Source organism: Tursiops truncatus, chromosome 19 (assembly GCF_011762595.2).
Source record: "Tursiops truncatus isolate mTurTru1 chromosome 19, mTurTru1.mat.Y, whole genome shotgun sequence".
In the NCBI taxonomy this organism is placed as follows: Eukaryota; Metazoa; Chordata; class Mammalia; order Artiodactyla; family Delphinidae; genus Tursiops; species Tursiops truncatus.
This window is the reverse complement of record NC_047052.1, coordinates 56,759,144-56,786,174: the sequence shown is the minus strand read 5'-3', so window position 1 is coordinate 56,786,174 and position 27,031 is coordinate 56,759,144. Positions and strand designations below refer to the sequence as shown.

The following is a 27,031-nucleotide window of genomic DNA, read 5'->3' as shown; positions in this document are numbered from 1 at the left end:
GCCTTACCCAGAGAGACCAGGAGCCCGCAGGTCTCCAGCATCACCTCCTGGTACAGGGTCCTCTGGGCAGGGTCCAGCTGCCCCCACTCCTCCTGGGTAAAAGTCACGGCCACGTCCTCATAAGTAACAATCATCTGGAAAGTCAAGCAGATGCAGTTGTGTTGGTCTTGGGGCTATTGATCGAATCAGAGCCCATCTCTCTCCATGGCAAAGATGCAGAGACCAAACAGCCCCTGAAGGCCGAGCTCTGTGCTGGATTCCAGGAGGCAGACACTGCTCTAGACTGATCACAGCAGTGTAGCCAACAGAAGCCTCCTAGGCAGGAGGCGACGGAGAATGACACGAGGTCGGAACCCTCCTGCATGGACTGTGAGGCACAGAATGGTAAGGGTGCTAAGGTGTCAGACAAATGGGAAAGAATAATGACAACAAAACAATACCAATAATAATTACAGCAACAGTACCCCAGACCCACTGGTCCTCATTGTGTGCCTGCCTCGTGCTGAGGCATTTACATGTCTTGTTAAAGTGTCTGAAAGTCCCCAGCTCTTAAGTCCCACCCACTCTTGAGGTTTGAATCCTAAGTCCTAAAGTCAGCACTTGCCTGCTGTGTGAACTTGGGGGCCTCGCTTAATTTCTCTGAACGTTGATTTCTGAATCAATACAATGATTCTCACTGAGCAATAATAGTTATGAGAATTAAAGAAAAAAGAAACACTGGGTGACTGGCCACAGCCGGTGAGGTCAATGCCATTATCATCTTCATGTCAGTCAGGAGACCTGAGGTCCAGGGAGCTCTACGAGTTCACCCAAAGTTGACATGGGTTGTGATCAGAGGCAGGATTTAAAAGCAGGTTCCTCTGGTCTGAGGTCTAACAGCATAACCATGACCCACTGGCAAAGTAAAACCACAGTTAATGAAGATGTGAAGCATTTAAAATAAATTTCCCAGTTATATTCATTTCAGCCACTGCTGAAAATAATTCTGCAGACGTCGGCAGAGGAGCAGATTCATCATCACCCACCTCACAGGAGAGTCACCTGAGGTGGTGGTACCTGCTTGGGAAGTGGCAGGGCCTGGACCAGCTCCTGCTGCCATGTGAACCCTGGAGACTCCCAGGGAGAATCCACAATGAGCCATCACTTCTTTTTTCTACCTGAGACCTGACAGCATGTATCCCGGAGGAAAGAATACTTCAGGGACCAGGGAATAGGAATTGCTGAGGACACTGGAGGCTGTAGCCAGGAGAACAACAGCCTTTGATTGGTCATGATGTCTGTCCTGGCTGAGCAGGATGGAACATTCAGCCAACGGCCACAACGTCTGGCCCTCCCAGGACACGTCTCAGCAGATGGGGGAGTAGGGAGGATTCTGGCAATCGCAAAGACCCTCTGGGGGTTCCTTAAACAACCAATATACCTTTTATTTGGTCCACACTCTTCCGCATGCTGAAATGCCATGTCCTTGGTTCATGCCAAGACTGCCTACCGGAAGGAAGCCTGCTTGGCTTGCAAAGTTTACTTTAGGTGTCACCTCCAGGCAACCCTCTCCACTGTTCGTAGAGAAGAGGGTAAAAATACAGGCTGTGGTGGCGACATACTGGTTGTTAGTTTCTGCTACTAAAGAACTGCAGTGAACTTGGGCAGGAAACTGAACTTCACTGAGTCTCAAGTTGTTCTTGTACAAAACAGTGATAATAAGAGAACTTAGCTCTGAAAAGGTGAGGATTACATGAGGTGATATATTATGCCTGTCGACCTGCTAACAGCAAGGACTCAATCGAGGCCGGCCGGCTATTACGGTTCTTTTCTCATTGTTTTCTCTTTGCTCCCACAGCATCCTGGACAAATTCAACCAGGAATTTTGCCAGGTTCCCTACACAAAAATGCCAGAACACAGGCAACAGGAAGGGGCCATTTTAAGCTAACTGCTAGAAAAGTCCTCTCCAAATAGGAGACATCTGCGCAGAGGCCAGAAGGATGTGAGAGGGAAGTCCTGCAAAGATATAGGAACAGTGGGACTTCCCTGGCGGTCCAATGGTTGGGGCTCCATGCTTCCACTGCAGGGGGCGCAGGTTCGATTCCTGGTTGAAGAACTAAGATCCCCCAAGCCCTGCAGCATGGTCAAAAAAAAAAAAAGATACAGGAACAGTATTCCAGGCAAAGGCCAGTGCAAATATAAAGATTGGGGGCGGGGCGGGGCGCGGGGATAGAGAACTTACGGTCAGGTTGGTGTGTCTGCAGAACAGTGAGCCAGGGAAGAACGGAAGGTCAGAGGAGGTCGGCCGGGAGGATGGGGAAGCTGGAATTCTAGAATTTTAAGTGTGACGGGAAGGAAGGAAGCATCATTCATCCTTCACGCACTGACGAAACACCTGTCGGAGACCCGAAACTGTGGTAAGACCGCGGATAAAATAACGAGTCAGCGCCACTTGTTGTAAGTAAACGACGAGGACAAAGAGAAACCCAATGGCTTACTTAGCCTCCAGCCTGCCCAGGAGCCCTCTCCGAACCAGCGGAGAAGCAGCAATGCCAGCAATATGGCCCACTCACCCGTGCCGGGTCCAACCACCCCGCCGCCATCACGGGACCGTGAGGAGAGAGCGGGGCCAGAGAGGCGGCTCCAGGATTCAGCCGCCCGCCTCCTGCCCAGAGCAGAGGGGTGAGGGGGTTGGGGTTGGGAGGGGTCACCTCGGCCTACGGTCGCACTCTGAGCCTCAGTTTCCCAGGCGCAAAATGCGCACGAGGCCCAGGCCGTCGCGTCAGAGCTGCGGGGACGGGGTCGGGGCCCCGGCAGGCGCTCACGGGACACTCCCGTTACGGAGGACCCGGGGCGAGTGTTGGGCTAGTACACCGACACGGAGGTAAGACACACCCTCCTCACTGGCCTGCCCAGCTCGGGGCTGGGAAACGCACCCGGCCCATCGCCACAGGACCCACAGCCCCGGAGGACCCAGCCGGCACAGATAGATGACGCAGCTCTCCAAATGGTCGGAGGTCCCGCCCCCGCCGGCGCGGGCCGCAGGAAACCACCCCCGTCCTGAGCCATCACTGGCCCAGCATCGGCGCAAACACGCGGCGCTCACCCTTCTGGGTAACGTAGTATTTTTTTCCCCTGCAAACAACCAGGTGTGTGGAGCAACTTGCCTCAGAGCATCAGTGAAAGCAGTATTTCTGCACTCTCTCCTCAAACACCATGGTCTCTATCGGTGGAAAAAGACTCCCAGACTTCCAGATTTTTTCTAGCAAGGAATGTGAAAATGTGTCCTGACCCTGGAATTCTGTCACCTGCTCCTTCCTGTTCATCCCTAGTATCACTTTAAAGCTCCCTGTGTAGAGCCCTGTAGGCCACTGTAAAGAAGTCATAATATGTTCCCTGTGTGTTCTAGAATATACCCAGGAATTAATTTGATATGTTAATATACACAGAAATGGGAATGATTGTCATGAAGGAAGTAGTTTATGCTCACACATTCCTAGAAACAGGAGACAGGGCACATAACAAAGGGCCACGAGGGGAAGACCAGGATGGGTCAGGTCAGGAGGTAAGAGAGGTGAAGAAAGCATGGTCCACAGCTTTTATTGTGTTTTCAACAGGAAAGATAAGACAGGGTAGGATAAACAGTTTGGTATTGGCTAGTTTGAATACTGTCAACAGGCTTTGGAGCATACGGGCTGACTTATTTGCCCGGCACAGGCCCTTAGATGATGAGAAATATAGTCTCCTAAGTGTAAGAGTCAGAAAGAGGAGGGTTTCCGACTAGGGGCTTTGGGTTGCTTAATTTACACATGAAAGAAACAGCCCCTAAGAGTAGTTTGTTACCTCTAAGAATTGGCTAGTCCTGAAAGGGGCATTCTTGGGAATTTCCTGGCAGTCCAGTGGTTAGGACTTCATGATCTCACTGCTGAGGGCCCAGGTTCAATTCCTGGTTGGGAAACTAAGAGCCCACAAGCCACGCTGTGTATTTGGGGACCTCAATTATTTGTCTTTCGCCATTTTCAGAGGTGTGGGTCTATGAGAAGGGCATGTGGAACAATCTCTCTAAAATACCAATCCCACGGGAGATAACTGGGATCTTACTAATACCATCATCCCTTGAATACCTGCTTTCTACTTGCTCACCTGGACAGCCCCTCCTTGGAACTGCTCCTTACTCTGTCCATGACTCTCTACCTTGTTGCAAGTCAAAGATCACATCTGGCTTGACGCACTGACACCCTGTTCTTTGGAAGTGACATAAAAATGGCCAATTTGGGGCTTCCCTGATGGCATAGTGGTTAAGAATCCACCTGCCAATGCAGGGGACACGAGTTCGAGCCCTGGTCTGGGAAGACCCAACATGTCGCAGAGCAACTAAGTCCGTGCGCCACAACTACTGAGCTTGCACTGTAGAGCCCGCGTGCCACAACTACTGAGCCCGAGTGCCACAACTACTGAAGCCCGTGTGCCTAGAGCCCGTGCTCTGCAACAGAGAAGCCACCGCAATGAGAAGCTCGTGCACCTCAACAAAGAGTAGCCCCCGCTCGCCGCAACTAGAGAAAGCCCACGTGCAGCAACGAGGACCCAAAGCAGCCATAAATAAATAAATGTATATTTTTAAAAAAAGACTAAAAAGGGGGGTGGGGCACAACAACAAAAAATATATGCTTAATACACGGATCTCCAAATTAAAAATCACAGCAGAGAGAAATTTCCTTCAAGTCATCCAGCTGGTTAGAACAAGGCCAGGAAGTGTAATCAGGTGGTCTGACTAGAGGGTCCATGCTCTTGACACTGCTCCAAGGAAGGGAAAATAGTGCCCATTTACAATTTAGCTTAGACCACTCAATTGTCAGGTGTGTAACATACCTGTGAACAGATCACAAATCTTTAACCCTCAAAACTCAAGGATGACGTCTTTGAGCATTCCAGAGGCACCTCAGCATCCGATAACTAAGACAGGAAAGGCAGTCTGCGGGCCAGAGTATGAGTACAAAGGGGAGAGGGAAATACTCCCCGAGACCAGATTCCTACAGATCTCCAGCATCACGTCTCTGTAGAGGGCCCTCCCAGCTGGACCAAATGCTCCCATACCATCTCCGTAAAACTCACAGACAGGTCCATGAACTTGACCAAGCCTGTAACAAACCCTTTAATCTCCAGTTATGCACATTTAATGATGTAGGAATTATTATGACCCCATGTTCTTTAATTTTTTTTGTTGAAGTCAAAGGCTACAAGTTTCAACAGTGGGAACAAACAGTAAATGAGAAACTGTTGACACATGTGCAATGGAAATATACAGCATTGACCTGGTCGTTACATCTTTGTACAAATAAAAACAAATAAAGGGAATATTTGCAAGTCAAACCACTGACGACATACCTAAATAGACACAGATTTATTGAGAGGCAAGATTCTTTCTCACAAGACATTCTCTATATTTTGTCATCACTAAATTAAGTCTTGACCACTATGTAAGAATTTCCACTCTGACATAACTGATTGTTTTCGTTACAGTGATTTACATGTATATAAGCCTTCACCTCAAAGCTATGACTTATTTCTTGTTGTAGCAAACTGTATTTGTTAAAGAAATTTGAACTTCCTCAACATTTAGGTATCATTTAAGTCACTGTGAAGAAGAGTTAATATGGCATGCTATCATTTGAGCTTCAAAGTTTGCCCTTGGCTAAAGTTTGAGGCCTTAGATTTCGGGAGGCTTCCTATCATTCCCAGAAATGATGAATGGCTCAGTGCACCTATTGTTTGTGTAAACAAGGTGGCTTATGCTGCTAACCTGTTATGCTTCTGGAGGTCTAGAATTCTGTTATGCTCTAGACAGAGTGCCCAATAAAAATCATAGGCACTGAGGTTCTAATAAGTTTCCCTAGTAGACATTTCACACATGCAGTCATAATTCATTGACAGAACTTAAATTAAGCACTCAGAATTCCTAAAGCTTGTCCCTGGTTTCCTCTGGACTCCAGTCCTTGTATCTTTTCCCTTGACTGAGATTGCTTTGTATTCTTGTGCTGTCATAAACCTTCGATGTTCAGTATAATATGCTGAGTCCTTTGATGCTTCCTAGTAAGTCATAACCCTGGGTAGTCTTGAGGACTTTCAACACAGTCATTCCTTATGACTTTTAAAGTCTTATAGATCTGTCCATAAAAGCCCATATAGTTTCTCTTTGTGGTCAACATAAGTCATATACTGTGCCAACTATACACACAGTTTTGTGTAAACTCTGTGAGGGAGGCAAACATAAAAATACACTACTGTGTGGCCATTCACTAACACACATATATTGAGTGTCTACTGAGGAAAATAAAAACGTAAAGTGAACAGAATCAGACAGTGGCTGGATGTGAGAATGATAAAAGAAAAATGGCTGTGAGGTGTCTGGCTTTGTCAACAAGACAGAAGATAGTGGAATTCACTGAGATTGTTTTTTCAGGCACCTCAAACACAATGTCTAAAACCAAATGCCAACCTTAGCCCTTTTCTACCTCCCTGCTTCCTCAGAGATTATCTATTATTTCCTACAAAGTTACAAGAGATGATGCAACCATTGAAGACTGAGTTTGGTTTCTCACTCAAACTGAAAGGATGGCCAAGATGTACTATAAAATGAGAAAGGGGGTTACAGATCAAATGAGTATTATTTGATCCGTTTTAGTAAAAATGAATAGTGATCAGGAAAACAAAGATTCATACTACAAGAAGGAATCTAGGAAAGTGATAAGGGTATGGACTCTGCAGCCAGCCTAAATGGCCTCCAATCCCTAATCTCATACGTTGTAATGACTGTACAATTTTGGGCAAACTCCTTAATCTTTCTGTTCCTCAGTTTCCTGATTTGTAAAATGATGATAATGTTACCTATCACATAGACTTGTTGCAAAGGTTAAGAGTTGATGTGTTTAAACATTCAAAACAATGGCTGATATACAGTAATACCACGTTTGCTTGCTCTTAGAATTATTATGGGTGCATCCTTATGGTGATGGTCTTGGCCAAACGACACATGCATAAACTCAGTGTATATGAATACACAGAAGGTGTGGAAGTATGAACAGAGGGTAACAGACATGAGAAATATTCAACCTGGAGACACAGATTTGGGGGAACTCTGTAGATCACTGAGTATAAAATGCATTGAGTGGGAATTAACTCACTCATGGAACACATCACAAGTGAGAAAGCAATGGCCTTGGATGGATCCTGGGAAGCACATTGTTTAATACATGGGCTAAAGACACAGACTCTCTGAAGAAGGGTAAGAATTCACAGAAACCAGGAAAGGACCTTCAAGTCAGAGAGGTGGGCAGCATTCCAACAGTGATGGGAGGGCGGGAGGAGGAGAGAGGACAAAAGGGAACTTTGTGAGACCTGCTTAAGCCAGGCAACCATGGTGGAGGTCATTCTTTAGTTGTCAGTGGAGCGAAAGGGACATGATGGGGTGAGGACAGGCAGTGGACAGAACAGTCACGCAGGGTGTATCTGTGAGAGAAAAGAGAAGGGCAGAGCTCAATACACATGTAGCGCAGAAAGTGCTTGGGGGTGAGGAACACAGGTATAGATTGTGAGGACAGAAGGGGATTCAGAGGGAGAATTTAAAGACCAAGAAGTAGAGGCACAAAAGAAAGACAGTGGCCCTATACAAGTTAGGGAATATGGGAGAATGTGTTCAACAACAATGAGGAAGACTGATCCTGGAAGACGAGTAGCCCATTCTCCTTTGAGGCTATAACAAGCCTTAGAGAGCTCAGAAATTTTACACACAAATCTTCCCTGGAGAACACAACTCTGAACAATCTGCAGGTTGCCCAGTTTTATTTTCTTGAGAAATATTTGTGGATAACAACACAGAAGATGGCAGGTCTTCCATTCCTCCAGATACTTCAGGATTTCTATTCCAGTATCAAGATAAACCACCAGAGAACCACTGACTTTGGACTACACAGTTTTGCTTGTTTTCTCAGAGTCCTTCTTTGGCATCATAAACTAGGCAAAGAAATAGAAGATGTGTAAAAGAACCAAACGGAAATCAGACAATTGAAAAATTCAAAAATCAAAACGAAAATTCACTGGATAAGCTCAATAGTAGATTATATATGAGAAAGAAGGAATCAGTGAGCTCAAAGAGAAATCAATGGAAATTAATCAATGTGAGCAACAGAGAAAAGCAGACTGGGGGAAACAAAAAGATGGGAGCCTGAGAATCCTATGGAACAAGAACAAGAGAACAAAGGGCTGAAAAAACTATTTGAAGAATAGCTAAAAAGTTCCCAAATTTGCCAAGTGGCATACACCACAAAATGTGAAAAGCTGAGCAAACACCAAACAGGACAAGCCCTCCAAATTTTATGACAGGTTACGTCATAATCAAACTTCTGAACTCTATATACAAGGAAAAAACACTTTCAAAGCACTTGACATAAAGGATACATTACAGATAGGGAAATAATGAGTCAAATGGCAGCAGATTTCTCAACTGAAACAGATCAGATTTCCCATCTGGAAGACAGAAGGAAATTACTTACTTGCCTTTCAAGTACTAAAAGAAAAGAACTGCTGACCCTGAATCTTATATCCCACAAAAATATCCTTTGGGAATGAAGGAGACATAAAGACATTTTTAGATGAAGGAAAACAAAAACATTTTTTACCAGAAAATCTGCAACAAAAGACAGGCTATAGATTTTCATGGGGCAAAAAATTTAAAAAGAAACTGTTAATGGAAGAAACTTGAGATTTCAAGAAGGAAGAAAGAACAATGTAATGAGTAAAAGTAGAAGTAAACAGACTGTGCTTCTTCTGAGTTTTGTAAAAATTGTTTGACAGTTGAAGCAAAAAGAACATCATCCAATATGGTGTTCAGTATATGAAAAGGAAATACTTAAGACAATTATATTAAAAGAATGGGGAATGTAAAGGTACCCAATGGAAGTACGGTTTCTACGTGTCAAAGTGCTAAAGTGTTGATACCGTAGGCTGTGATAAGTTATGTATGTACAATACAATACCTAGAGTAACCACTAAAATACAAGAGATATACTCAAAAACATCATAGATATATCAAGTGGAGTTCCTAACATTAAAGTAACCCACAAGAAGGCAAAACAAACAACAAAAAGTACCCCCTCAAAACCAAACAACAGAGCAACAAAAACATCATAAAATGGTAGTTGTAAGCCCTAAAAATATCAATAATTATTTTAAACTTAAATGGCCTAAATATACCAATTTTAAAACAGAAATCAGTAAGATGGATATAAGAAAATGAGCCAAGTATATGCTATTCACAATATTCACATATTACATTACTTCAAATGTAACAATATAGATAAGGTTGAAAATAAAATTATGGAAAAATATAAACCATGCAAACATTAACCAAAAAACTCAATAGTAGCTATATTAATATCAGATAAAGTATACTTCAAAGCAAAAAATTTTAGAGGAAAAAGAAAGCATAATGATAAAAGGGTTATTACACCAAGATGACACAGCAATCCTAAATGTGTATGCACCAAACAACAGAGCTTTGAAATACATGAAGTGAACACTGACAGAACTTAAAGGAGGAAGAGACAATTCTAGAATTAAACTGCAGGACTTCAACACCCCTTTCTCAGCTGTTGATAAAAATACGAGGCAGGAAATCAGCAGATATAGAAAATCTGAAAAACACCCTCAATGAACAGTATCTGGTACATACATATACAAACTCCACTCAATGACAGTAGGATACACACTCTTTTCAAGCAGCCTTACTGAACATTCATCAAATATCCTGGGTCATAAAACAAACCTCAAAAAATTTAAATAGCCAAATCAAACGTAAAAGAAATCAGAAGAAAGCACAAAATACTCCAAACACTGGGAAATTAAACAACATCCTTCTAAATAATCCATGGGTTAGACAGTCTCGAATAAAGAAATATTTAGAACTGAATGAAATGTAATTAGAACATAAGACAAGAAGCTAAAACAGTACTGTGAGGGAAATTTATAGAACTTAATGCTTACATTAGTAAAGTGAAAAAAAAAAACCCTCAAATCAATAACCTAAGCACCCACCTCAAGAAACTGCAAAGGAAACTACTATCAAAGCAAGTAGAAGAAAGGATATAATAAAGACCAGAAAAAAATAATAATTCAGTGAAATTAGGAAAAGATAGAGGAAAAAATGATATAAAGTGCTGGTTCCTTGAAATAAGAAAATTGATAAATGTCTAAGAAGATTGACAAAGATAAAAGAGAGTTAACACATTTCCAATAATAGGAATAAAACAGGGACTATAAGTACAGATTCTGCTGCCATCAAAAGGATGATAAAGGAATACTTTAAACAAATAAGAAAATTTAGATGAAATGGGACAATTCCTAGAAAAAGATAAACTATAAAAACTTATCCAATATGAAATAGATACTCTGAATAGTTCTATACATATTAAATAAAATAAATACATAATTAAAAAGCATCCAAAAGAAAAATCTCCAGGACTAAATGGTTCACTGGAGAATGCTACCAAACATTAAAAGAACAAATAAAACCAATTCTATACAACACACTGTCTTGTGAATAATACAACACCTGTTAACACATGTTAGGAGGCCAGAATCACCTAGACACCAAAACCAAACAATGACAATTGAAAAAAATATATAGAAAGAAAACTACATATCACTGTCACTCATGAAATTAGAGGAAAACTTCCTCAACAAAATACTAGCATATTTAATACTGTAATATAATATATAAAAATAATTATACTCCATGACCAAGTGGGGCTTATTCCAAGGATACAAGGCTGGTTCGACATTCAAATCTCGAACGTAATACATCATATCAACAGGCTACAGAAGAAAAAACACAGGATTCTATCAATTGATTACAAAAAAAACATTTGACAAAGTTCAACACTCATTCACAACAACAAAAAAAACACAGTAAATTAGGAACATGGGAAACTTTCTAAACTTGATAAAGAAAACTCTATGAAGAAAACCTTACAACTAACACCATAGTTAATGATGAAAATCGGAATGTTTTTCCCCTAATATCAGGACCCAGGCAAGAACATGTTTTCTCACTACTAGTATTTAACATCATATTGGAAATCTTAGCTAGTGCAGTAGGACAAGAAAAGGAAATAACAGGTATACAGATGGGAAGAAGTAAAACTGTCTCTAATTGCAGATGATACTTCTATGTAGAAAATCCCAAGCATTCTATCAAAAGAAACAGCAAGGTTGCAGGATAACAAAATAATATGAAAAATATACACATTTCTGTATACTACCAAAGACTGTGTGGAAATTCAAAGTTTAAAAATCAATGCCATTTATAATTACTCAAAAAACAAAAACACCTGTATATAAATCTTAAAAACATTGTACAGGACCTATTACTGAAACTTATAAAATAGTAATGAAGTAAATCAAGCCATATCAAATAAATGTACAGACATAATGTTTTCATGAATTGGAAGACTCAAAACAACAAAGATGCCAACTCTCAACAAATAAATCTACCAATTTAACTTAATTTCTATCAAAATTCAATACAGCTTTTTTTTCTGGTAAAAACAGACAAGCTTATCCAAAATTTTACATGGAAATTCAAAGTAACGAGGAATGTTAATCAGTTTTAAATAAGAAGACTGAAGACAGAGGACTCACTTTACCCGATTAAAAGATTTACCACATAACTAGAGCAATTAGTAAACCAATAATAGTACAGGACCAAGAAAAAGTCTGAGTATTAGGTCTTTAAAACCACATGAAGAAAAGGTTTGTTTTTAAAGAATCAAAGCCTAAATAGTCTAAAATGGTTCAACAGAACGTGCCCATTCATATGTGTATTCTTATCTCCTTAAATATAAAGGCATTTGATGGCTCAAACCAAAAAATTAAGGTCCTTAAGAATAGAGACAATGTTTTAGAACAAAGGAGATGTTCAATGAAAGTTTTCAGACCTGTCTAACTCTCTTTAAACTGGATAGCAATGAATGTATATACAAGACACATAGAGTCTAGGTTCTTTACCATGGAAACAAAACTATCCTCCTGCCAATTAACTAAGGAATCAATGACAAAGTGCCATAGCTTGGCAAGGAAGTCTGAAAGAAACATTTTGTAGTTCATTTTCTATTTTAAGTCTCTCCCTTCTTTTTTAAAAAAATTCCTGAGATAACACTGAAGTGTAAACTAAGAAGAAAGATGTAGCTGAAGGTTTTCCTAAGTGCATAATAACCACTGGGTCTCTCTCTTTGATGAATTCTCAGATGTAGAGTAAGGCTCTAGGTTGGGTCAATTTCCAATATGACTCTTTAGATGACAACTGATATCCTGCAATAGGTATTTTCACAGGGAAGAAAATTGTGGTGTTTCTCTTTGGTATGAATGATCAGATTCTGAGTAAGATGTTTCCTCTGGCAAAAGATTTTCCTCAGTGGTTACATGCAAAAAGTCTTTCCCCAATAGGAGTTCTTGAAGATTGACTGAGGATTGCCCACTTGTGAAGGTTCTTCCCACATCTGTCACGCTGACAGCGTTTCTCCCAGTATGAACCCTCTGATGCTGAGTGAGGGATGAGCTGCGACTGAAGGCCTTTCCACACTCACTGCACTCATAGGGCTTCTCTCCAGTGTGGATGATGGAGTGTCGAATGAGGTTTGTGCTCCAGCAGAAGGTTTTCCCACACTCGAGGCATTCATAGGGCTTCTCTCCACTGTGAATCCGCTGGTGCCTGGTGAGGCCTGACCTGCGGTTAAAGGCCTTCCCACACTCCATGCACTCGTAGGGCTTCTCTCCAGTGTGGATGCTGAAGTGCCGAATGAGGTCTGCCCGATTGCTAAAGGCTTTCCCACATTCTTTGCACTCAAAAGGTTTCTCTCCAGTGTGGGCCCGTTTATGCAAGATAAAAGTGGAGCAGTGGGTGAAGGCCTTTCCACATTCAGTGCACACATAGGGCTTCTCCCCAGTGTGAATCCGCTGGTGCCTCTTGAGGTATGACCTGTGGTTGAAGGCCTTCCCACACTCGAGGCACTCAAAGGGCTTCTCCCCAGTGTGGATGACATAGTGGTGAATGAGGGCTGCGCTCTCACAGAAGGCTTTCCCACATTCACTGCATTCGTAGGGCTTCTCCCCAGTGTGAATCTGCTGGTGCCACATGAGGTATGACCTGTGTTTAAAGACCTTGCCACATTCAAAGCACTCATACGGATTCTCACCACTGTGGATAATGTAGTGTCGAATGAAACCTGGCCTATCTCGGAAGGCTTTTCCACATTCTTTGCACACAAAGGGTTTTTCTCCAGTGTGGCTCCTGTTATGCAAAACAAAAGTGGAGCGGTGGGTGAAGGCCTTTCCACATTCATTGCATTTATAAGGCTTTTCTCCACTGTGAATCCGCTGGTGTTGTGTAAGGTGTGACTTGCGGTTGAAGGCCTTGCCACACTCCATGCACTTATAGGGCTTCTCCCCGGTGTGGACCATGTGGTGTTGAAGGAGATAAGTGCTCTTACTAAAGGTTTTCCCACACTCTGTGCATTCATAGGGCTTCACTCCAGAGTGAATCCTCTCATGTCGAGCAAGGAGGCGTTTCTTATTAAAAATTTTCCCACATTCGTTGCATTTAAAAATACTTTCCTCTTCCTGAATCATGAGATCATTACCAGATCCACATGAGTCATGGTCATGGACAGCACTTCCTGGAGGGACTGGCTCCTCTACAATCTTTGAACACACACCACCAGGTGTCCCTAAGCTGCCATATTCAGAGCTTGGTTTCCCAGGGAGCTTGCCCTTCTGGGGTTCTATCTCTGGTCTCAAGTGTCCTTCTTGCATTTCCAGTGATCCTTCCTGATCATTGATTTGGCCCAACTGGGAGTCCTCTGAAACTCTTTGTATTAGTTGTTGCTGGAATAAGACTCCCTCAGACAGGGCTGGCTCACAAGTTGTAGGTTCTGTGGTCTTGGGCTTTCCTTTGTCACCTGAAAGAAATTCAATACACAAAAAGATCTGTTAATAATGCCAACATGGAAGAAAGAAAATCAGTATTTCAGTGAAAAAAATGTAGATGGAAATAGTGTCTCTGTGTCTGCCACGTTTCCCGACCTCTGAATCCCAGGATAACAATTTCTTTCTTTCCTGATCCTCGGACTGTTGACACCTTGAAAGGGAGACCCAGAGAACTAGCTGGGTGAGAGGACAGGGGGCTGGAAAAAGACATGGTCAATTCCAGACTGGATAGTTATGCAAATAAGTAACTCATCTGGGCTCACAGAGAGTTCATGGTGAAGAGATGACTCAGTGCAAAGCCTGAAAGCCCAACTATGTGATCAGAAGGTTGGGGTTTTAAGCCATAAGATAACAACTAGACCTCCAGAAACAGAAGGAGGGCAGGAGACTGAGTCATACAGGCACTGATTTAATCAGTTGTGCTTATGTAATGAGACTTGGTGAAATTCTTAGGTTGGCAATATTTCATGCATATATTGCCATACATCAATGCCAGGAGGCTAACAAGTCTGAGGACATAGTAGCTTATGTTTGGAACCTCTCCAAAATCTGTTCCTAAAAAACATCTGATGCAAACCTATTGGACAAAGAATTTACAACAACCATCTTAAAAAAGCTCAAGGAGCTAAAGGAAGATACAGAGAAAGTCAAGAAAACTAGGTAAAAACAAAATGGAACCATCAATACAAAAAAAGAAAACCTAAAAAGAAATGAAAAAGAGGGAATTCCCTGGTGGTCCAGTGGTTAGGAGTCCATGCTCTCACTGTAGGGGGCCCAGGTTCGATCCCTGGTCAGGGAACTAAGATCCCGCAAGCCATGTGGCGCGGCAAACAAAAAAAGAGAAAAGAAATGAAAAAGAAATTCAGGAGCAACAAGTTCAGTAACTAAAATGAAAAACTCATTAGAGGGATTCAAAGAAAAATTTGAGCAGGAAGAAGAAATAATCTGCAAACTTGAAGACAGGACAATGGAAAATATTGAGTCTAAGAAACAGAAAAAAAGAAAAGACTGAAAAATAGTGAGTAGAGCCTAAGGAACCTGTGATACACCCAATGAATCAACATACTCATTAGGGAAGTCCCAGAAAGAGGAGAGAGAAAGGGTCAGAGAGAATATTTGAAGAAATAGCGGAAAACTCCCCAAATTTGATGAAACATCCAAGAAGCTCAATGAATTCCAAGAAAAATAAAGAGACTCACACTGAGAAAATTACAATCAAACTTTTGAAAGCCCAAGATAGAGTATAGCAAGCATGAAGCAACTTGTTACATACAAGGGGCACTCAATAAGATTATCAGCAGATTTCTCATCAGAAACTTGGGAGGCCAGAAAGCAGTGGTTCAATATATTCAAGTGTAAAACGAACAAAAAGTGTCAAGTAAGAATCCTGTATCTAGCAAAGCTGTCCTTCAAGAGGGGGGAAGAGGGACTTCCCTGGTGGTCGAGTGGTTAAGACTCCATGCTTCCAGGGCAGGGGGTGCGGGTTTGTCAGGGAATTAAAATCTCACATGCAGCTCAGCACGGCCAAAAAAAAAAGTGAGGAAGAAATTAAGACATTCCCATATATGAAGGCTAAAGGAGTTTGTTACCACTAGATCTGCTCTGTAAGAAATTCTTAAGGGAAAATTCTTCCAGGGTGAAATGTAAGGACACTAGACAGTAATTCAAAGCTATACCAAGAAATAGAGATCCTGATAAAGGTAAATACATGTGCAATTATAAAAGCTAGTATTACTTTGTAACTCCACTTTTAAAAAATATATATATATATATATATGTGTGTGTATATATTTATTTATTTATTTATTTATGGCTGTGTTGGGTCTTTGTTGCACACGGGCTTTCTCTAGTGGCAAGGGGGGGCTACTCTTTGTTGCGGTGCATGGGCTTCTCATTTTAGTGGCTCCTCTTGTTGTGGAGCAGGGGCTCTAGGCACGCAGGCTTCAGTAGTTGTGGCACGCGGGCTCAGTAGCTGTGGCACATGGGCTTAATGGCTCCGCAGCATGTGGGATCCTCCCGGATCAGGGCTCGAACCCTTGTCCCCTGCATTGGCAGGTGGATTCTTAACCACTGTGCCACCAGGGAAGTCCCGTGTAACTCCACTTTTTGTTTTTAAATGATTTAGAAGACTTTTTAAAATTGTTAATCTAAAGGCTACTATTATTGTAACTTTAGTTTATAACTCCATGTGTAGTTTCCTACATAATTTAAGAGACTAATGCATTCAAAAGAATTAGTAGTTTAAGTTTCTAGGCATACAATATATAAAGATGTAACTTTGTGACACGAACAATTGAAAGGGGAGATGACAGAGTTGTAAAGGATTTTTGTTTGTTACTGAAGTTAAGCTGGTATAAAATCAAATTAGTGTTAAAACTTTAATATGTTAGATGTCATTCCCATGGTAACCACAAATAGCTATAGAATTTAAAGTAATTCCAAAAAGGAATTTAAATGTTTCATTACAAAATATCAACTAAACACAAGACTATAACACAGGAAATGAGAAAGAAAAAAGCTATAATGCATATAGAAATCAAATATCAAAATGACAGAAGTCTCTCCATATCAGCAATTACTTTAAATGTAAATGGATTAAACTCTTCAATTAAAAGACAGAGATTATCAGAATTGATAAAAACACATGATCCAGAGACTTCCTTGGTGATCCAGTGGTTAAGAATCTGCCTTCCAATGTAGGCAACACGGGTTCGATCCTTGGTCTAAGGAACTAAGATCCCACATGCCTTGGGGCAACTAAGCCCTGGCACCGCAACTACTGAGCCTGCACACCAGAACTAGAGAGCCCACATGTCGCAACTACACAGCCCACGCACTCTACTACAGAGCCCATGTGCTACAACTACTGAGCCCGCGAGCTCTGGAACCCACGTACCACAACTAGAGAGAAGCCCACACATTGCAACAAAGAGCCCACGTGCTGCAGCAAAAGATCCCATGTGCCACAACTAAGACCCCACGTAGCCATAAATAAATAAATATTAATTTCTTACAAAAACCCACATGATCCAACTATATGCTTTCCAAAAGAGACTCACTTTAGATCCAAAGACACAAACAGATTGAAAGTCAGAGGATGGAAAAAGATATTCCATGCAAATACTAACCAAAAGAGAGCAGAGGTTTCTATATTAAAATCAGACAAGATAGGCTTTAAATCAAAAAAGATTACAAGTGACAATGAAGGACATTACATAACTAAAAGGTATAATACAGCAAGAAGATATTACAATTGTAAACATTTACATAATGACAGAAGATCAAAATACATGAAGCAAAGAATGACAGAATGGAAGGGAGAAAGAGCACTACAACAACAGATGGAAACTTCAACGTCCCATTCTCAATAATGGAGAGAACAACCAGACAAAAGATAAGTAAAGAAATAGATGACTTAAATAACATAATAAACCAACTAGATCTAACAGATACATACAGAACATTTTACCCAACAACAATAGCATACACATTCTTCTCAAGTGTACATGGGACATTTTCCAGGGCAGACCATAGGTTAGGCCACAAATTAAGTCTCAACAGATTTAAAAAGATATCATACAGGGCTTCCCTGGTGGCGCAGTGGTTGAGAGTCCACCTGCCGATGCAGGGGACACGGGTTCGTGTCCTGGTCCGGGACGATCCCACATGCCGCAGAGCGGCTGGGCCCGTGGGCCATGACCACTGGGCCTGTGCGTCTGGAGCCTGTGCTCTGCAGCGGGAGAGGCCACAACAGTGAGAGGCCCGCATACCACCAAAAAAAAAAAAAAAAGATATCATACAAAGTATGATTTGTGTCTAATGAAAACAAAAACTTAACATACCAAAACTTACAGGATGCAGAGAAAGCAGTGTTAAGAGGGAGAGTTGTAGCTATAGATGCTTCCAGTAAAAAAAAAAAAGACCTCAAATCAACAACCTAACAACATAATTAAGTAGGAAAAGAAAAGCAAACTAAACCCATACCTAGCAGTAGGGAATATGAAAGATTAAAGATAAATAATACAGGGGACTTCCCTGGCAGTCCAGTGGTTAAGACTCTCCGCCCCCAATGCAGGGGGCACGGGTTTGATCCCTGGTCGGGGAACTAAGATCCTGCATTCTGTGGCCAGTTTAATAAACAAACAAATATTTTTAAAAAGGTAAATAGTGCAGAGAATATTTTTTAAAAGGTAAATAGTGCAGAGAAAATAGAGAAAAATCAGTGAAACAAAAAGTTAGTTATTTGAAAAGATCAACAAAATTGACAAACCTTTAGCTAGATGGACCAAGAAAAAGAAAAGATTCAAAATACTAAAATCCGAGATCAAAGTGGGGATATTACTTTTGATTCTATAGATATCAAAACAGAGTATAAGAGAATACTGTGAAGAACTATACACCAATAAATTGGAAAACCTAGATGAAATGAACATATTCCTAGAAACACAAAACCTGTGAAGACTAAATCATGGAGAAATAGAAAATCTGAATAGACCTATAACTAAAAAGGGATTGAATTAATAATCAAATTCTCCCAACAAAGAAAAATCTTGGACTTGATGGCTTCACTGGTGAGTTCTAACCAAACATTTTTTAAGAAGAACTAAGACCAATCCTCAAACTCTTCCAGAAAACTAAAGTGGACAAAACACTTTTAAACTCATTCTGAGACAAGCATTACCCTAATAGCAAAGCCAAGTACACTACAAGAAAACTACAGAGCAATATCCTTTATGAACACTGATGCAAAAATCTTGAACAAAATATGAGCAAAACGAATTCAGCAACATATCGAAAGGAATATACACCATGACCAAATGCAGTTTATTCCTGTAACGTAAGGACAGTTCAACATATGAAAATTGATCAGCGTTAACACATCACATTAACAGAATGAAGGAAAAAGTCCACATGATAATCTCAAATGATGCAGTAAAAGTCTTTGACAAAATTCATGATAAAAAAAAAAATCAATGATGAAAGTCTGAAAGCTTTTCCTCTAAGATCTGAAACAAGTTAAGGACATCTATTTTCACCACTTCTATTCAACATAATACTGGAAGTTCTAGACAGAGCAATTGGCAAGAAAGAGAAATCAAAAGCATCCAAACTAGAAAGGAAGAGGTAAAATTATCTTTGCTTGCAGATGGTAGTTTATTACATGTAAAAACCACAAAAACGTCACAAAATAACTGCTGAATAAATGAGTTCAGCAAAGTAGCAGGATACAAAGTCAACACACAAAAATCAGTTGCATTTATATACATGAATAATGAACAATCTGAAAATGAAATTACAAAACAGTTCTATTTACAATAGCATGAGAAAGAATACTTAGGAATTAATCAACGAAGTGAAACACTTGCACAATGAAAACTACAAAACATTGCTAAAAGAGTTAAAGATGATGTAAATAAACAGAAACACATACCATGTTCCCAATATTGTTAAGATATCAATACTACCCAAAGTGATCTACAGATTCAATGCAATCCCTATCAAAATCCCAGCAACATTTTTTTTTTAATCTTTTGGCTGTGCCGCATGGCATGGGGGATCTTAGTTCCCCGATGACCGGGGATCAAACCTGCGCCCCCTGCATTGGAAGCCCAGAGACTTAACCACTGGACTGCCAGGGAAGTCCTCCAGCAAAATTTTTTGCAGAAATAAAAAAAAATCCCCCCTAAAATCTATAGTGCATCTGAAGAGACCCTGAATAGCCAAAACACTCTTGAAAAAGAAGAACAAAGTTGAAGAACAGAAAATTCCCGATTTCAAAACTTACTACAAAACTACAATGATCAAATACAGTGTGCTACTGGCATAAAATCAAATAGACCAAGGGAATAGAATCGACAGCCCAGAAATAAACCCTCACATACATCATGAAATGATTTTTGACAAGGGTGCCAAAACCATTAAACGGGGGAAAAGACAGTGTTCACAACAAATGGTGCCGGGAAAACTGAATACCTACATGCAAAAGAATGAAATTGGACCCTTATCTAACATCATATACAAAACTTAACGCAAAATGGAGAGAAGGTACTTCCCTGGTGGTGCAGTGGTTGGGAGTCCGCCTGCCAGTGCAGGGGACATGGGTTCGAGCCCTGGTCCGGGAGGATCCAACATGCCGCGGAGCGGCTGGGCCCCCGTGCGCCACAACTGCTGAGCCTGCGCTCTAGGGCCCGTGAGACACAACTACTGAGCCGGCATGCCTAGAGCCCGTGCTCCGCAACGAGGAGTAGCCCCCGCTCACCGCAACTAGAGAAAAGCCCATGAACAGTAACAAAGACCCAACGCAGCCAAAAATAAAATAAATAAATTTATTTTTTTAAAAAATGGAGAGAAGAAAACATAGGGCAAATGTGGCATGGCACTGGATTTGGCAAACATTTCTCAGATATGACACCAAAGGCACAGGCAACACAAGAAAAAATAGAAAAATTGTAGTTCATGAAAATTAGGAAAATTTGTGATCAAGACACTACCAACGGAGTAAAAAGATAATCCAAAGAATGTGACAAAATATTTGCAAATCATGTATCTGGAAAGGGATTAATAATCAGAATATACAGAGAACTCAAACTTAACAAAACAAAAAAACAGCCTGATACAAAAATGGGCAAAGGACTTGAATAGACATTTCTTCAAAGATATACAAATGGCTAACAAGCACAAGAAAAGATGTTCAACATCACTAATCATTAGGGAAATGAAAATCAAAACTATAATGAGATACCATCTCACAACCATTAGGACAGCTATTATCGGAAAAAACAGAATAACAAATGTTGGTGAAGATGTGGAGAAACTGAAACTCTTGTGCACTGTTGGTAGGAATGCAAATTGGCACAGACTGTGGAAAACAGTATGGCAGTTCCTCAAAAAATTAAAAATGGAAATATTGATACTACATGATTCAGTAATTCCATTTCTTGTTATATGAATTCTTTCAATTCAAAAGAATTGAAATCAGGGTCTCAAAGACATTTGTACACCCATGTTCACAGCAGCATCATTCACAATAGCTAAAACATAGAAGCAACCCAAGTTTCCACCAAGGGATGAATGGATAAGTAAAATGTGAGACTGAGACACACACACACACACACACACACACACACACACAAAAGAATATTACTGAGCCTTAAAAGGGAATGACATTTTAACACATGCTACAACATGGATAAGCCTTGAGGACGTTATGTTGAGTGAAATAAGCCAGTCACACACACAAAATAGCGTGTGACTCCATTTACATGAGGTACGTAGAGTAGTCAAAAATCACGGACACAGAAAGATTGTGGTTGCCAGGGGCAGGGCATGGTAGGGACATAGGGGGATTACTGTATAATGGGCACAGAGTTTCAAATGATGAAGAGTTATGGAGAAGGCTGGTGGTGATAGCTGCACGACATTATGACTCTATTTAATACCACTCAATGTATACTTAAAAATGGCTAAGATGATATATTTTACACTATCTGCATTTTACCATACCCACAAAAAAGATAACATGAGTAATGCACAAAGAATCCCTACAAATCAGAAAGAAAATGCAGGGCTTCCCTGGTGGCACAGTCTGCCTGCCAGTGCAGGGGACACGGGTTCGAGCCCTGGTCTGGGAAGATCCCACATGCCACGTAGCCACTAAGCCTGTGTGCCACAACTATTGAGCCTGTACTCTAGAGGCCACAAGCCATAACTACTGAGCCTGCGTGCCTCAACTACTGAAGCCCGCACACCTAGAACTTGTGCTCCACAACAAGAGAAGCCACCGCAATCAGAAGGCCACACACCACAACGAAGAGTAGCCCCCGCTCGCCGCAACTAGAGAAAGCCTGCACACAGCAACAAAGACCCAACGCAGCCAAAAATAAATAAATAAATTTGTTAAAACACAAGAATATGCAAACAAGTCAATAGAATAAAATAGACGTTTATCATGAAATGACATTTCAAAGAAGAAAACTTAATTCATAGATTGACTCACAATCATACGATAAGGTGCTAAAGTTCCTTATGAACGAAGGAAAAGCAAATCAAAACCATGTGGGATACAATTCTGTATTCACTTGATTGTCAAAAATTGAGGAGCCTTATAATACCAGGTATTGGTCAAGGTATGGGTTGAAGAAACCTCCATTCTTTCCTGGTGGAAGTGTAATTGGTTTAGCCCCTTTAGAACATAACAGGAATTATCTTGTAAACTTGAGAATTTGCACAGCCTATAATCCAACAATTTCACTCTAAGAAACATTAAAAGACAGCCTAAACATGAGCAAGATGACCAATATATACAAATGTTCTTGGCAGCACTGTGAGAGTGAAAAAATGTGAACAATTAAATGCTGCAGACAATGGATGAATACAATGTGAGACAGGAATATTTTTAATTTATTTTCTTCACTGTAAGGAACTTCAGCATATTTTTACTTTGAGCAGAGAAAAGGATAAAGTTATAAAACAAGCAGAATATAAGTGATGAAGGCACTTTCATGAAAAGCTATTTTCCAGATTCTGATGTCGGAACTGGCCATGCCCAGGGGCAAGACCTCTTCAACTAGGTGAAAAGAGAAGCTACAGATAGGAGAGTCCAAATGAGTGTGTAAGGGCTGAAGATCAAGCAATATGAGGCAGACTTTACTTTCCACATGAAAACTTGCTGACACATTAGTGGTCACATGCTGAGGCATCTATGGCTACACCTGGGGTAGCTCATGCAGGACAGAGAGCTGACCAGAGGCATAAAGCAGATGTAGAGACCAGTTAGGGGAACTACTAGCATCCCGCAAGGAAAAGATGATGAGAGCTTGGACTCAGAATGTGGGGACAGATCTGATGGGAGGTGGTAGAAGTGACAGATTCAGGAGATGTACATGATGTAAAATGGACGGGATGTCGGAGGTAGCCGGATATAGGGGCCGATACAGGTGGAGGGGTGAGGATACAGTCTCTGGGGCTGTATCCAGTCTCCAACCTGCCTAGATGGCAGGACCATGCGCTCTAACTTGGGAGAGGAAGGAGTGAGCATCGTAACGGGTTCCTTGCCAGGCATGCTGACTGGGTGCCTCTGAGATATTCAGGTGGAGAAGGGCAGAGAGCAGAGGGCAGAGGCTCGGAACTGCCTCTCTGAGGGGCTGTCGACGGGCTGCACACAGACACTCGCAGGCTGGTGGGGCCGCCCAAGGGACTAGGAGGGAAAGAGCACGACTCTGCAGGGGCCCCATCACCACACACGGCGGCCCCTGTGCCCTCAGCAGCCCAGATGTGGGGCACAGCAGGACAAATGTCACCGTCAGGTTTTACCAAACAGGAGGAGTATGGAGACATGCAACAAGGGAAGGCTTCTTGAGTGTCTGGACGGACAGGGTGGGAAAGGGGAGGCAGAAGAGAGCTGGAGAGGAGCTGGGAGAGGAAGGAAGGCCCTTTTCCTCAGAGGTCAGAGGGAAACGTGAGATGCATTACTCATTACAATACAGGGACATGAATGACACCAACGGCTTACTTCCCACGAGCCACTGACTGCGGCGCAGACGCTGTGCTAAGCAGTTTTATGCTTTAATGCGTTATATGACCACGTCCCCAACAACCCGGGGACGGAGCAACTATCAGGAACAGACTGAGCGCAGCAGACCACACTCGCCAAACCACCTGCTCCTCCACTTGGACACATGGCTCAGCCCCATCTCCCAGCCCCATCCCCCGAGTGTGGCCAAGTGCCTAGTGCCTATCAGTGGAAGCGGGGGGGGGGGGGGGGGGGGGGGCGGGGGCGGGTGCTGGTGTTTGTGCGAGTCTTCCTTGCCCTCTCACTCTCCTCTGCCTGCTGCAGGAGATCAGGACAACCTTCAAGCCACATGCTGACGGCAGAGTGGACCCGGGTTCCTGAACAGCTGTGTGATGCACAGTCACACGGACCGGGTGTGCCTCAGAAAAAGTGCTTCCAGGGACATCCCTGGTGGTCCAGTGGTTAAGACTCCAAACTTCCACTGCAGGGGTCACGGGTTCGACCCCTGGTCAGGGAACTAAGATCCTGCACGCTGCGAGTCGTGGCAAAAGAAAGAAAGAAATACAAAAAAAGAACAAGTGCTTCCATATGCTGAGCACCAAGATGCTGGAGTCTGTCTGACATGGCAGCTAAGATTTAACTTAGTCAAACTTATATATACAAAGACACAAGGAGATCCCGAAGTTCACTAGGGCCACAGAGCTGGTGATCGGTGAAGCCCAGGCAGCTGGAGCCCAAGACACATCTCAGCTCATGCACCTCTATCCTCCAGGACAGAGGGACCTGGGGTCAAAGGGCTCCGTGGCCTCCAGACCACCAGAGGCCCGAACAAGACACTTCCCCAAGGAACCAGGGCCAGTGACCTTCCCCTGCAGGGTCTCCCAGCTGCCCAAACCTTGGCTCCTACCTGGACAGGTGCTTCGGGAGAGGTCTTTCTTCACTGTCCACAACTCCTGCCCCTGCTCCAGTTGGTAGATCAGCTCAGATCTGGGAACAGGACACCCTGTTCATGGAGAAAGGAAGAAGACACTAGGATTTCTGTGAAAACAAAGAAAACCTCTCGATCTAGTGTGGGACTTCAGGATGTGGACAAGACCTCAGAATGAAGCTGCTCCCATGCATATACAAAATGCTGTACTGTGAACTGGAAACCAAAGACATGCCACACTGCCATGGAGTTTTTATTCCTAAGTCAAAAACTAACATATAGTGTATAATCGTAGTAAAAGGACTGTGTTCAAGCAACTTAAATGCATTACATCATTTCAAAATTAAAATAAATTTATGGAGTAATTTAAACAACTAACATATTTAAAATATTGACTCTTGGGAATTCCCTGGCAGTCCAGTGATTAGGACTCTGTGCTTCCACTGCAGGGGACAATGGGTTCAATCCCTGCTGGGGAACTAAGATCCCGCAAGCTGCATCGTGCAGCCAAAAAAAAAGAAAACTGACTCTTTTCATTCAAAACAAGTTATGTGTCTTCATTGATCCAGTTCTTTTTTTAGAACCCAAGCAAAGTTTTGTATTGTTCTTCCTATAGGCCACAGAGGATTCTATCCTAGGGTTTCCTCACAGCATTCCCAGCAAGTACATATTGTGATCAGCACCATTTTTTAAAAAATTATAGTTCATTTACAATGTCAGATTAGTTTCAGGTGTACAGCAAAGTGATTCAGTGTATTTATATATATACACACACACACACACACATATATATTCTTTTTCAGATTCTTTTCCATTATAGATTATTATAATATATTGAATATATATAGTTCCTTGTGCTATACGGTAGAACCTTGTTGTTTATCTATTTTATATATGGTAGTATCTGTTGATCCCAAACTCCTAATTTATCCCTCACACCCCACCCCCCAACTTTGCTTACCATATTTTGTGTTCTATGTCTGTGAGTAGCCCTATTTTATAGATAAAAACCATACAGAAACCATGCTCAGGCAGATAATGTGATTTGCCAAAGAGGCCAGAATTGGTGAATGGCTGAGCCAATATGGAGCCCAGGTCTAGCCATCTCTGCTCTGTGTGCTGTTTTACCACAAGGCTACACAACACTGTTCCAGAAGGTGCTGGATCCAGGCATGGGGATAATGAGACTCCTGAGGAGTAACAACGGTAGTGACGGCAGCGAGCTTCTCAACTGCTAACCTGCACGTAATCTGGTCACACGAGGCACAGTTCTGACCCCTTCCCATAAGTTAGCCATGTACCCTTGCTACGGCCCTGGCAAGTAGATACCATCTTACCCCATTTTACCAACGAGCACCCCAAGGCACAGACAGCTTCAGTAATTTGCCCAGGACCACAAGGTTTTAAGGAGCAGAGTGGGGACTGAACATAAGAGTCTGGCTCTGGAGCCTGGGCTCCCCAGCACTACACTAAGGAGGAAACAGGCCAGCATCCTGAGACCGAGTGCAGGGCAGTTGTGAGGCAGGGATGTGAGCACGAAGATCCACCTGTTGGGAACAGGGGCCGGGGTGGGTGGGGCAGACTCAGTGACCCTAGATTTCAGCGTTTCATGAACTACTAGAAAATAATAAAATTGAGAATCCTACACAGTGGTGTATGGTCACATTGGACATTTATAGAAACATCAAATAACATCTACTTTCATCAGTATTTCATAAAAGGATTGTTGCTTAAAATAAACCCACAGAAAAGCTTCATCAATGAAAGTGTATGTTCTTTACTGGGTAAGTTCAGCTGTATGAGACTCAGTGCAGTAGCTGAGTTTTCCTGACTTTGCTAAGGACCAGGAGAGCATGAGAATCAAATGGGTGCCTGGAACAGGCCTGATATGCAGTCAGTCCTCCAATGACCAGAGTGAGCTGTGACTAGCATTAACATTAATATTTTTCTTAAAAGTGACCCACTTTTTATTTTTCTTACATTCGCTCAAAAAGGGAATCCTCATTGTAAAAACAAAACAAAGCAAAAGGGAATCCTGGGCTTCCCTGGTGGCGTAGTGGTTGAGAGTCCGCCTGCCGATGCAGGGGTCATGGGTTCGTGCCCCGGCCCGGGAAGATCCCACATGCCGCGGAGCGGCTGGGCCCGTGAGCCATGGCCGCTGAGCCTGCGCGTCTGGAGCCTGTGCTCCGCAACGGGAGAGGCCACAACAATGAGAGACCCGCGTACCGCAAAAACAACAACAATAAAAACAAAAAGGGAATCCTGCTTAGCTCTGATAAACGGGAAACAGAAACCCAGAGTCACTTGAGTCGATGGCAGGTCAACCTGAAAAGGCAGCAATAAAATCCAAAGGATGGGGCTTCCCTGGTGGTGCAGTGGTTGAGAGTCCGCCTGCCGACGCAGGGGACACGGGTTCGTGCCCCAGTCCGGGAAGATCCCACATGCCGCGGAGCGGCTGGGCCCGTAAGCCATGGCCTCTGAGCCTGTGCGTCCGGAGCCTGTGCTCCGCAACGGGAGAGGCCACAACAGTGAGACGCCCGCGTACCAAAAAAAACAAACAAAACAACAACAACAA

General features: G+C 42.3%; 1 protein-coding gene across 10 annotated transcripts in view; it reads right to left on the bottom strand.

The window, feature by feature from the left end:
- ZNF805 (zinc finger protein 805) overlaps positions 1-27,031 on the bottom strand; it is a 94,905-nt gene that overhangs the window by 17,025 nt on the left and 50,849 nt on the right. For 2 of the 10 annotated variants that reach the window (XM_033845906.2, XM_073796316.1), the window contains 2 exons: positions 24,436-24,531; positions 5,169-13,989 (listed from right to left, as the gene is read on the bottom strand). In XM_033845906.2, coding sequence (XP_033701797.2) covers positions 12,359-13,989; positions 24,436-24,531 — 1,727 coding nt within the window. In that variant the 3' untranslated portion in view covers positions 5,169-12,358. Of the gene's footprint in view, positions 1-7; positions 2,114-2,222; positions 2,376-2,553; positions 3,016-5,168; positions 13,990-24,435; positions 24,532-27,031 lie in introns of those variants that run through there. The other 8 variants (XM_019928864.3, XM_033845904.2, XM_073796313.1 and 5 more) reach the window with 8 other exon arrangements.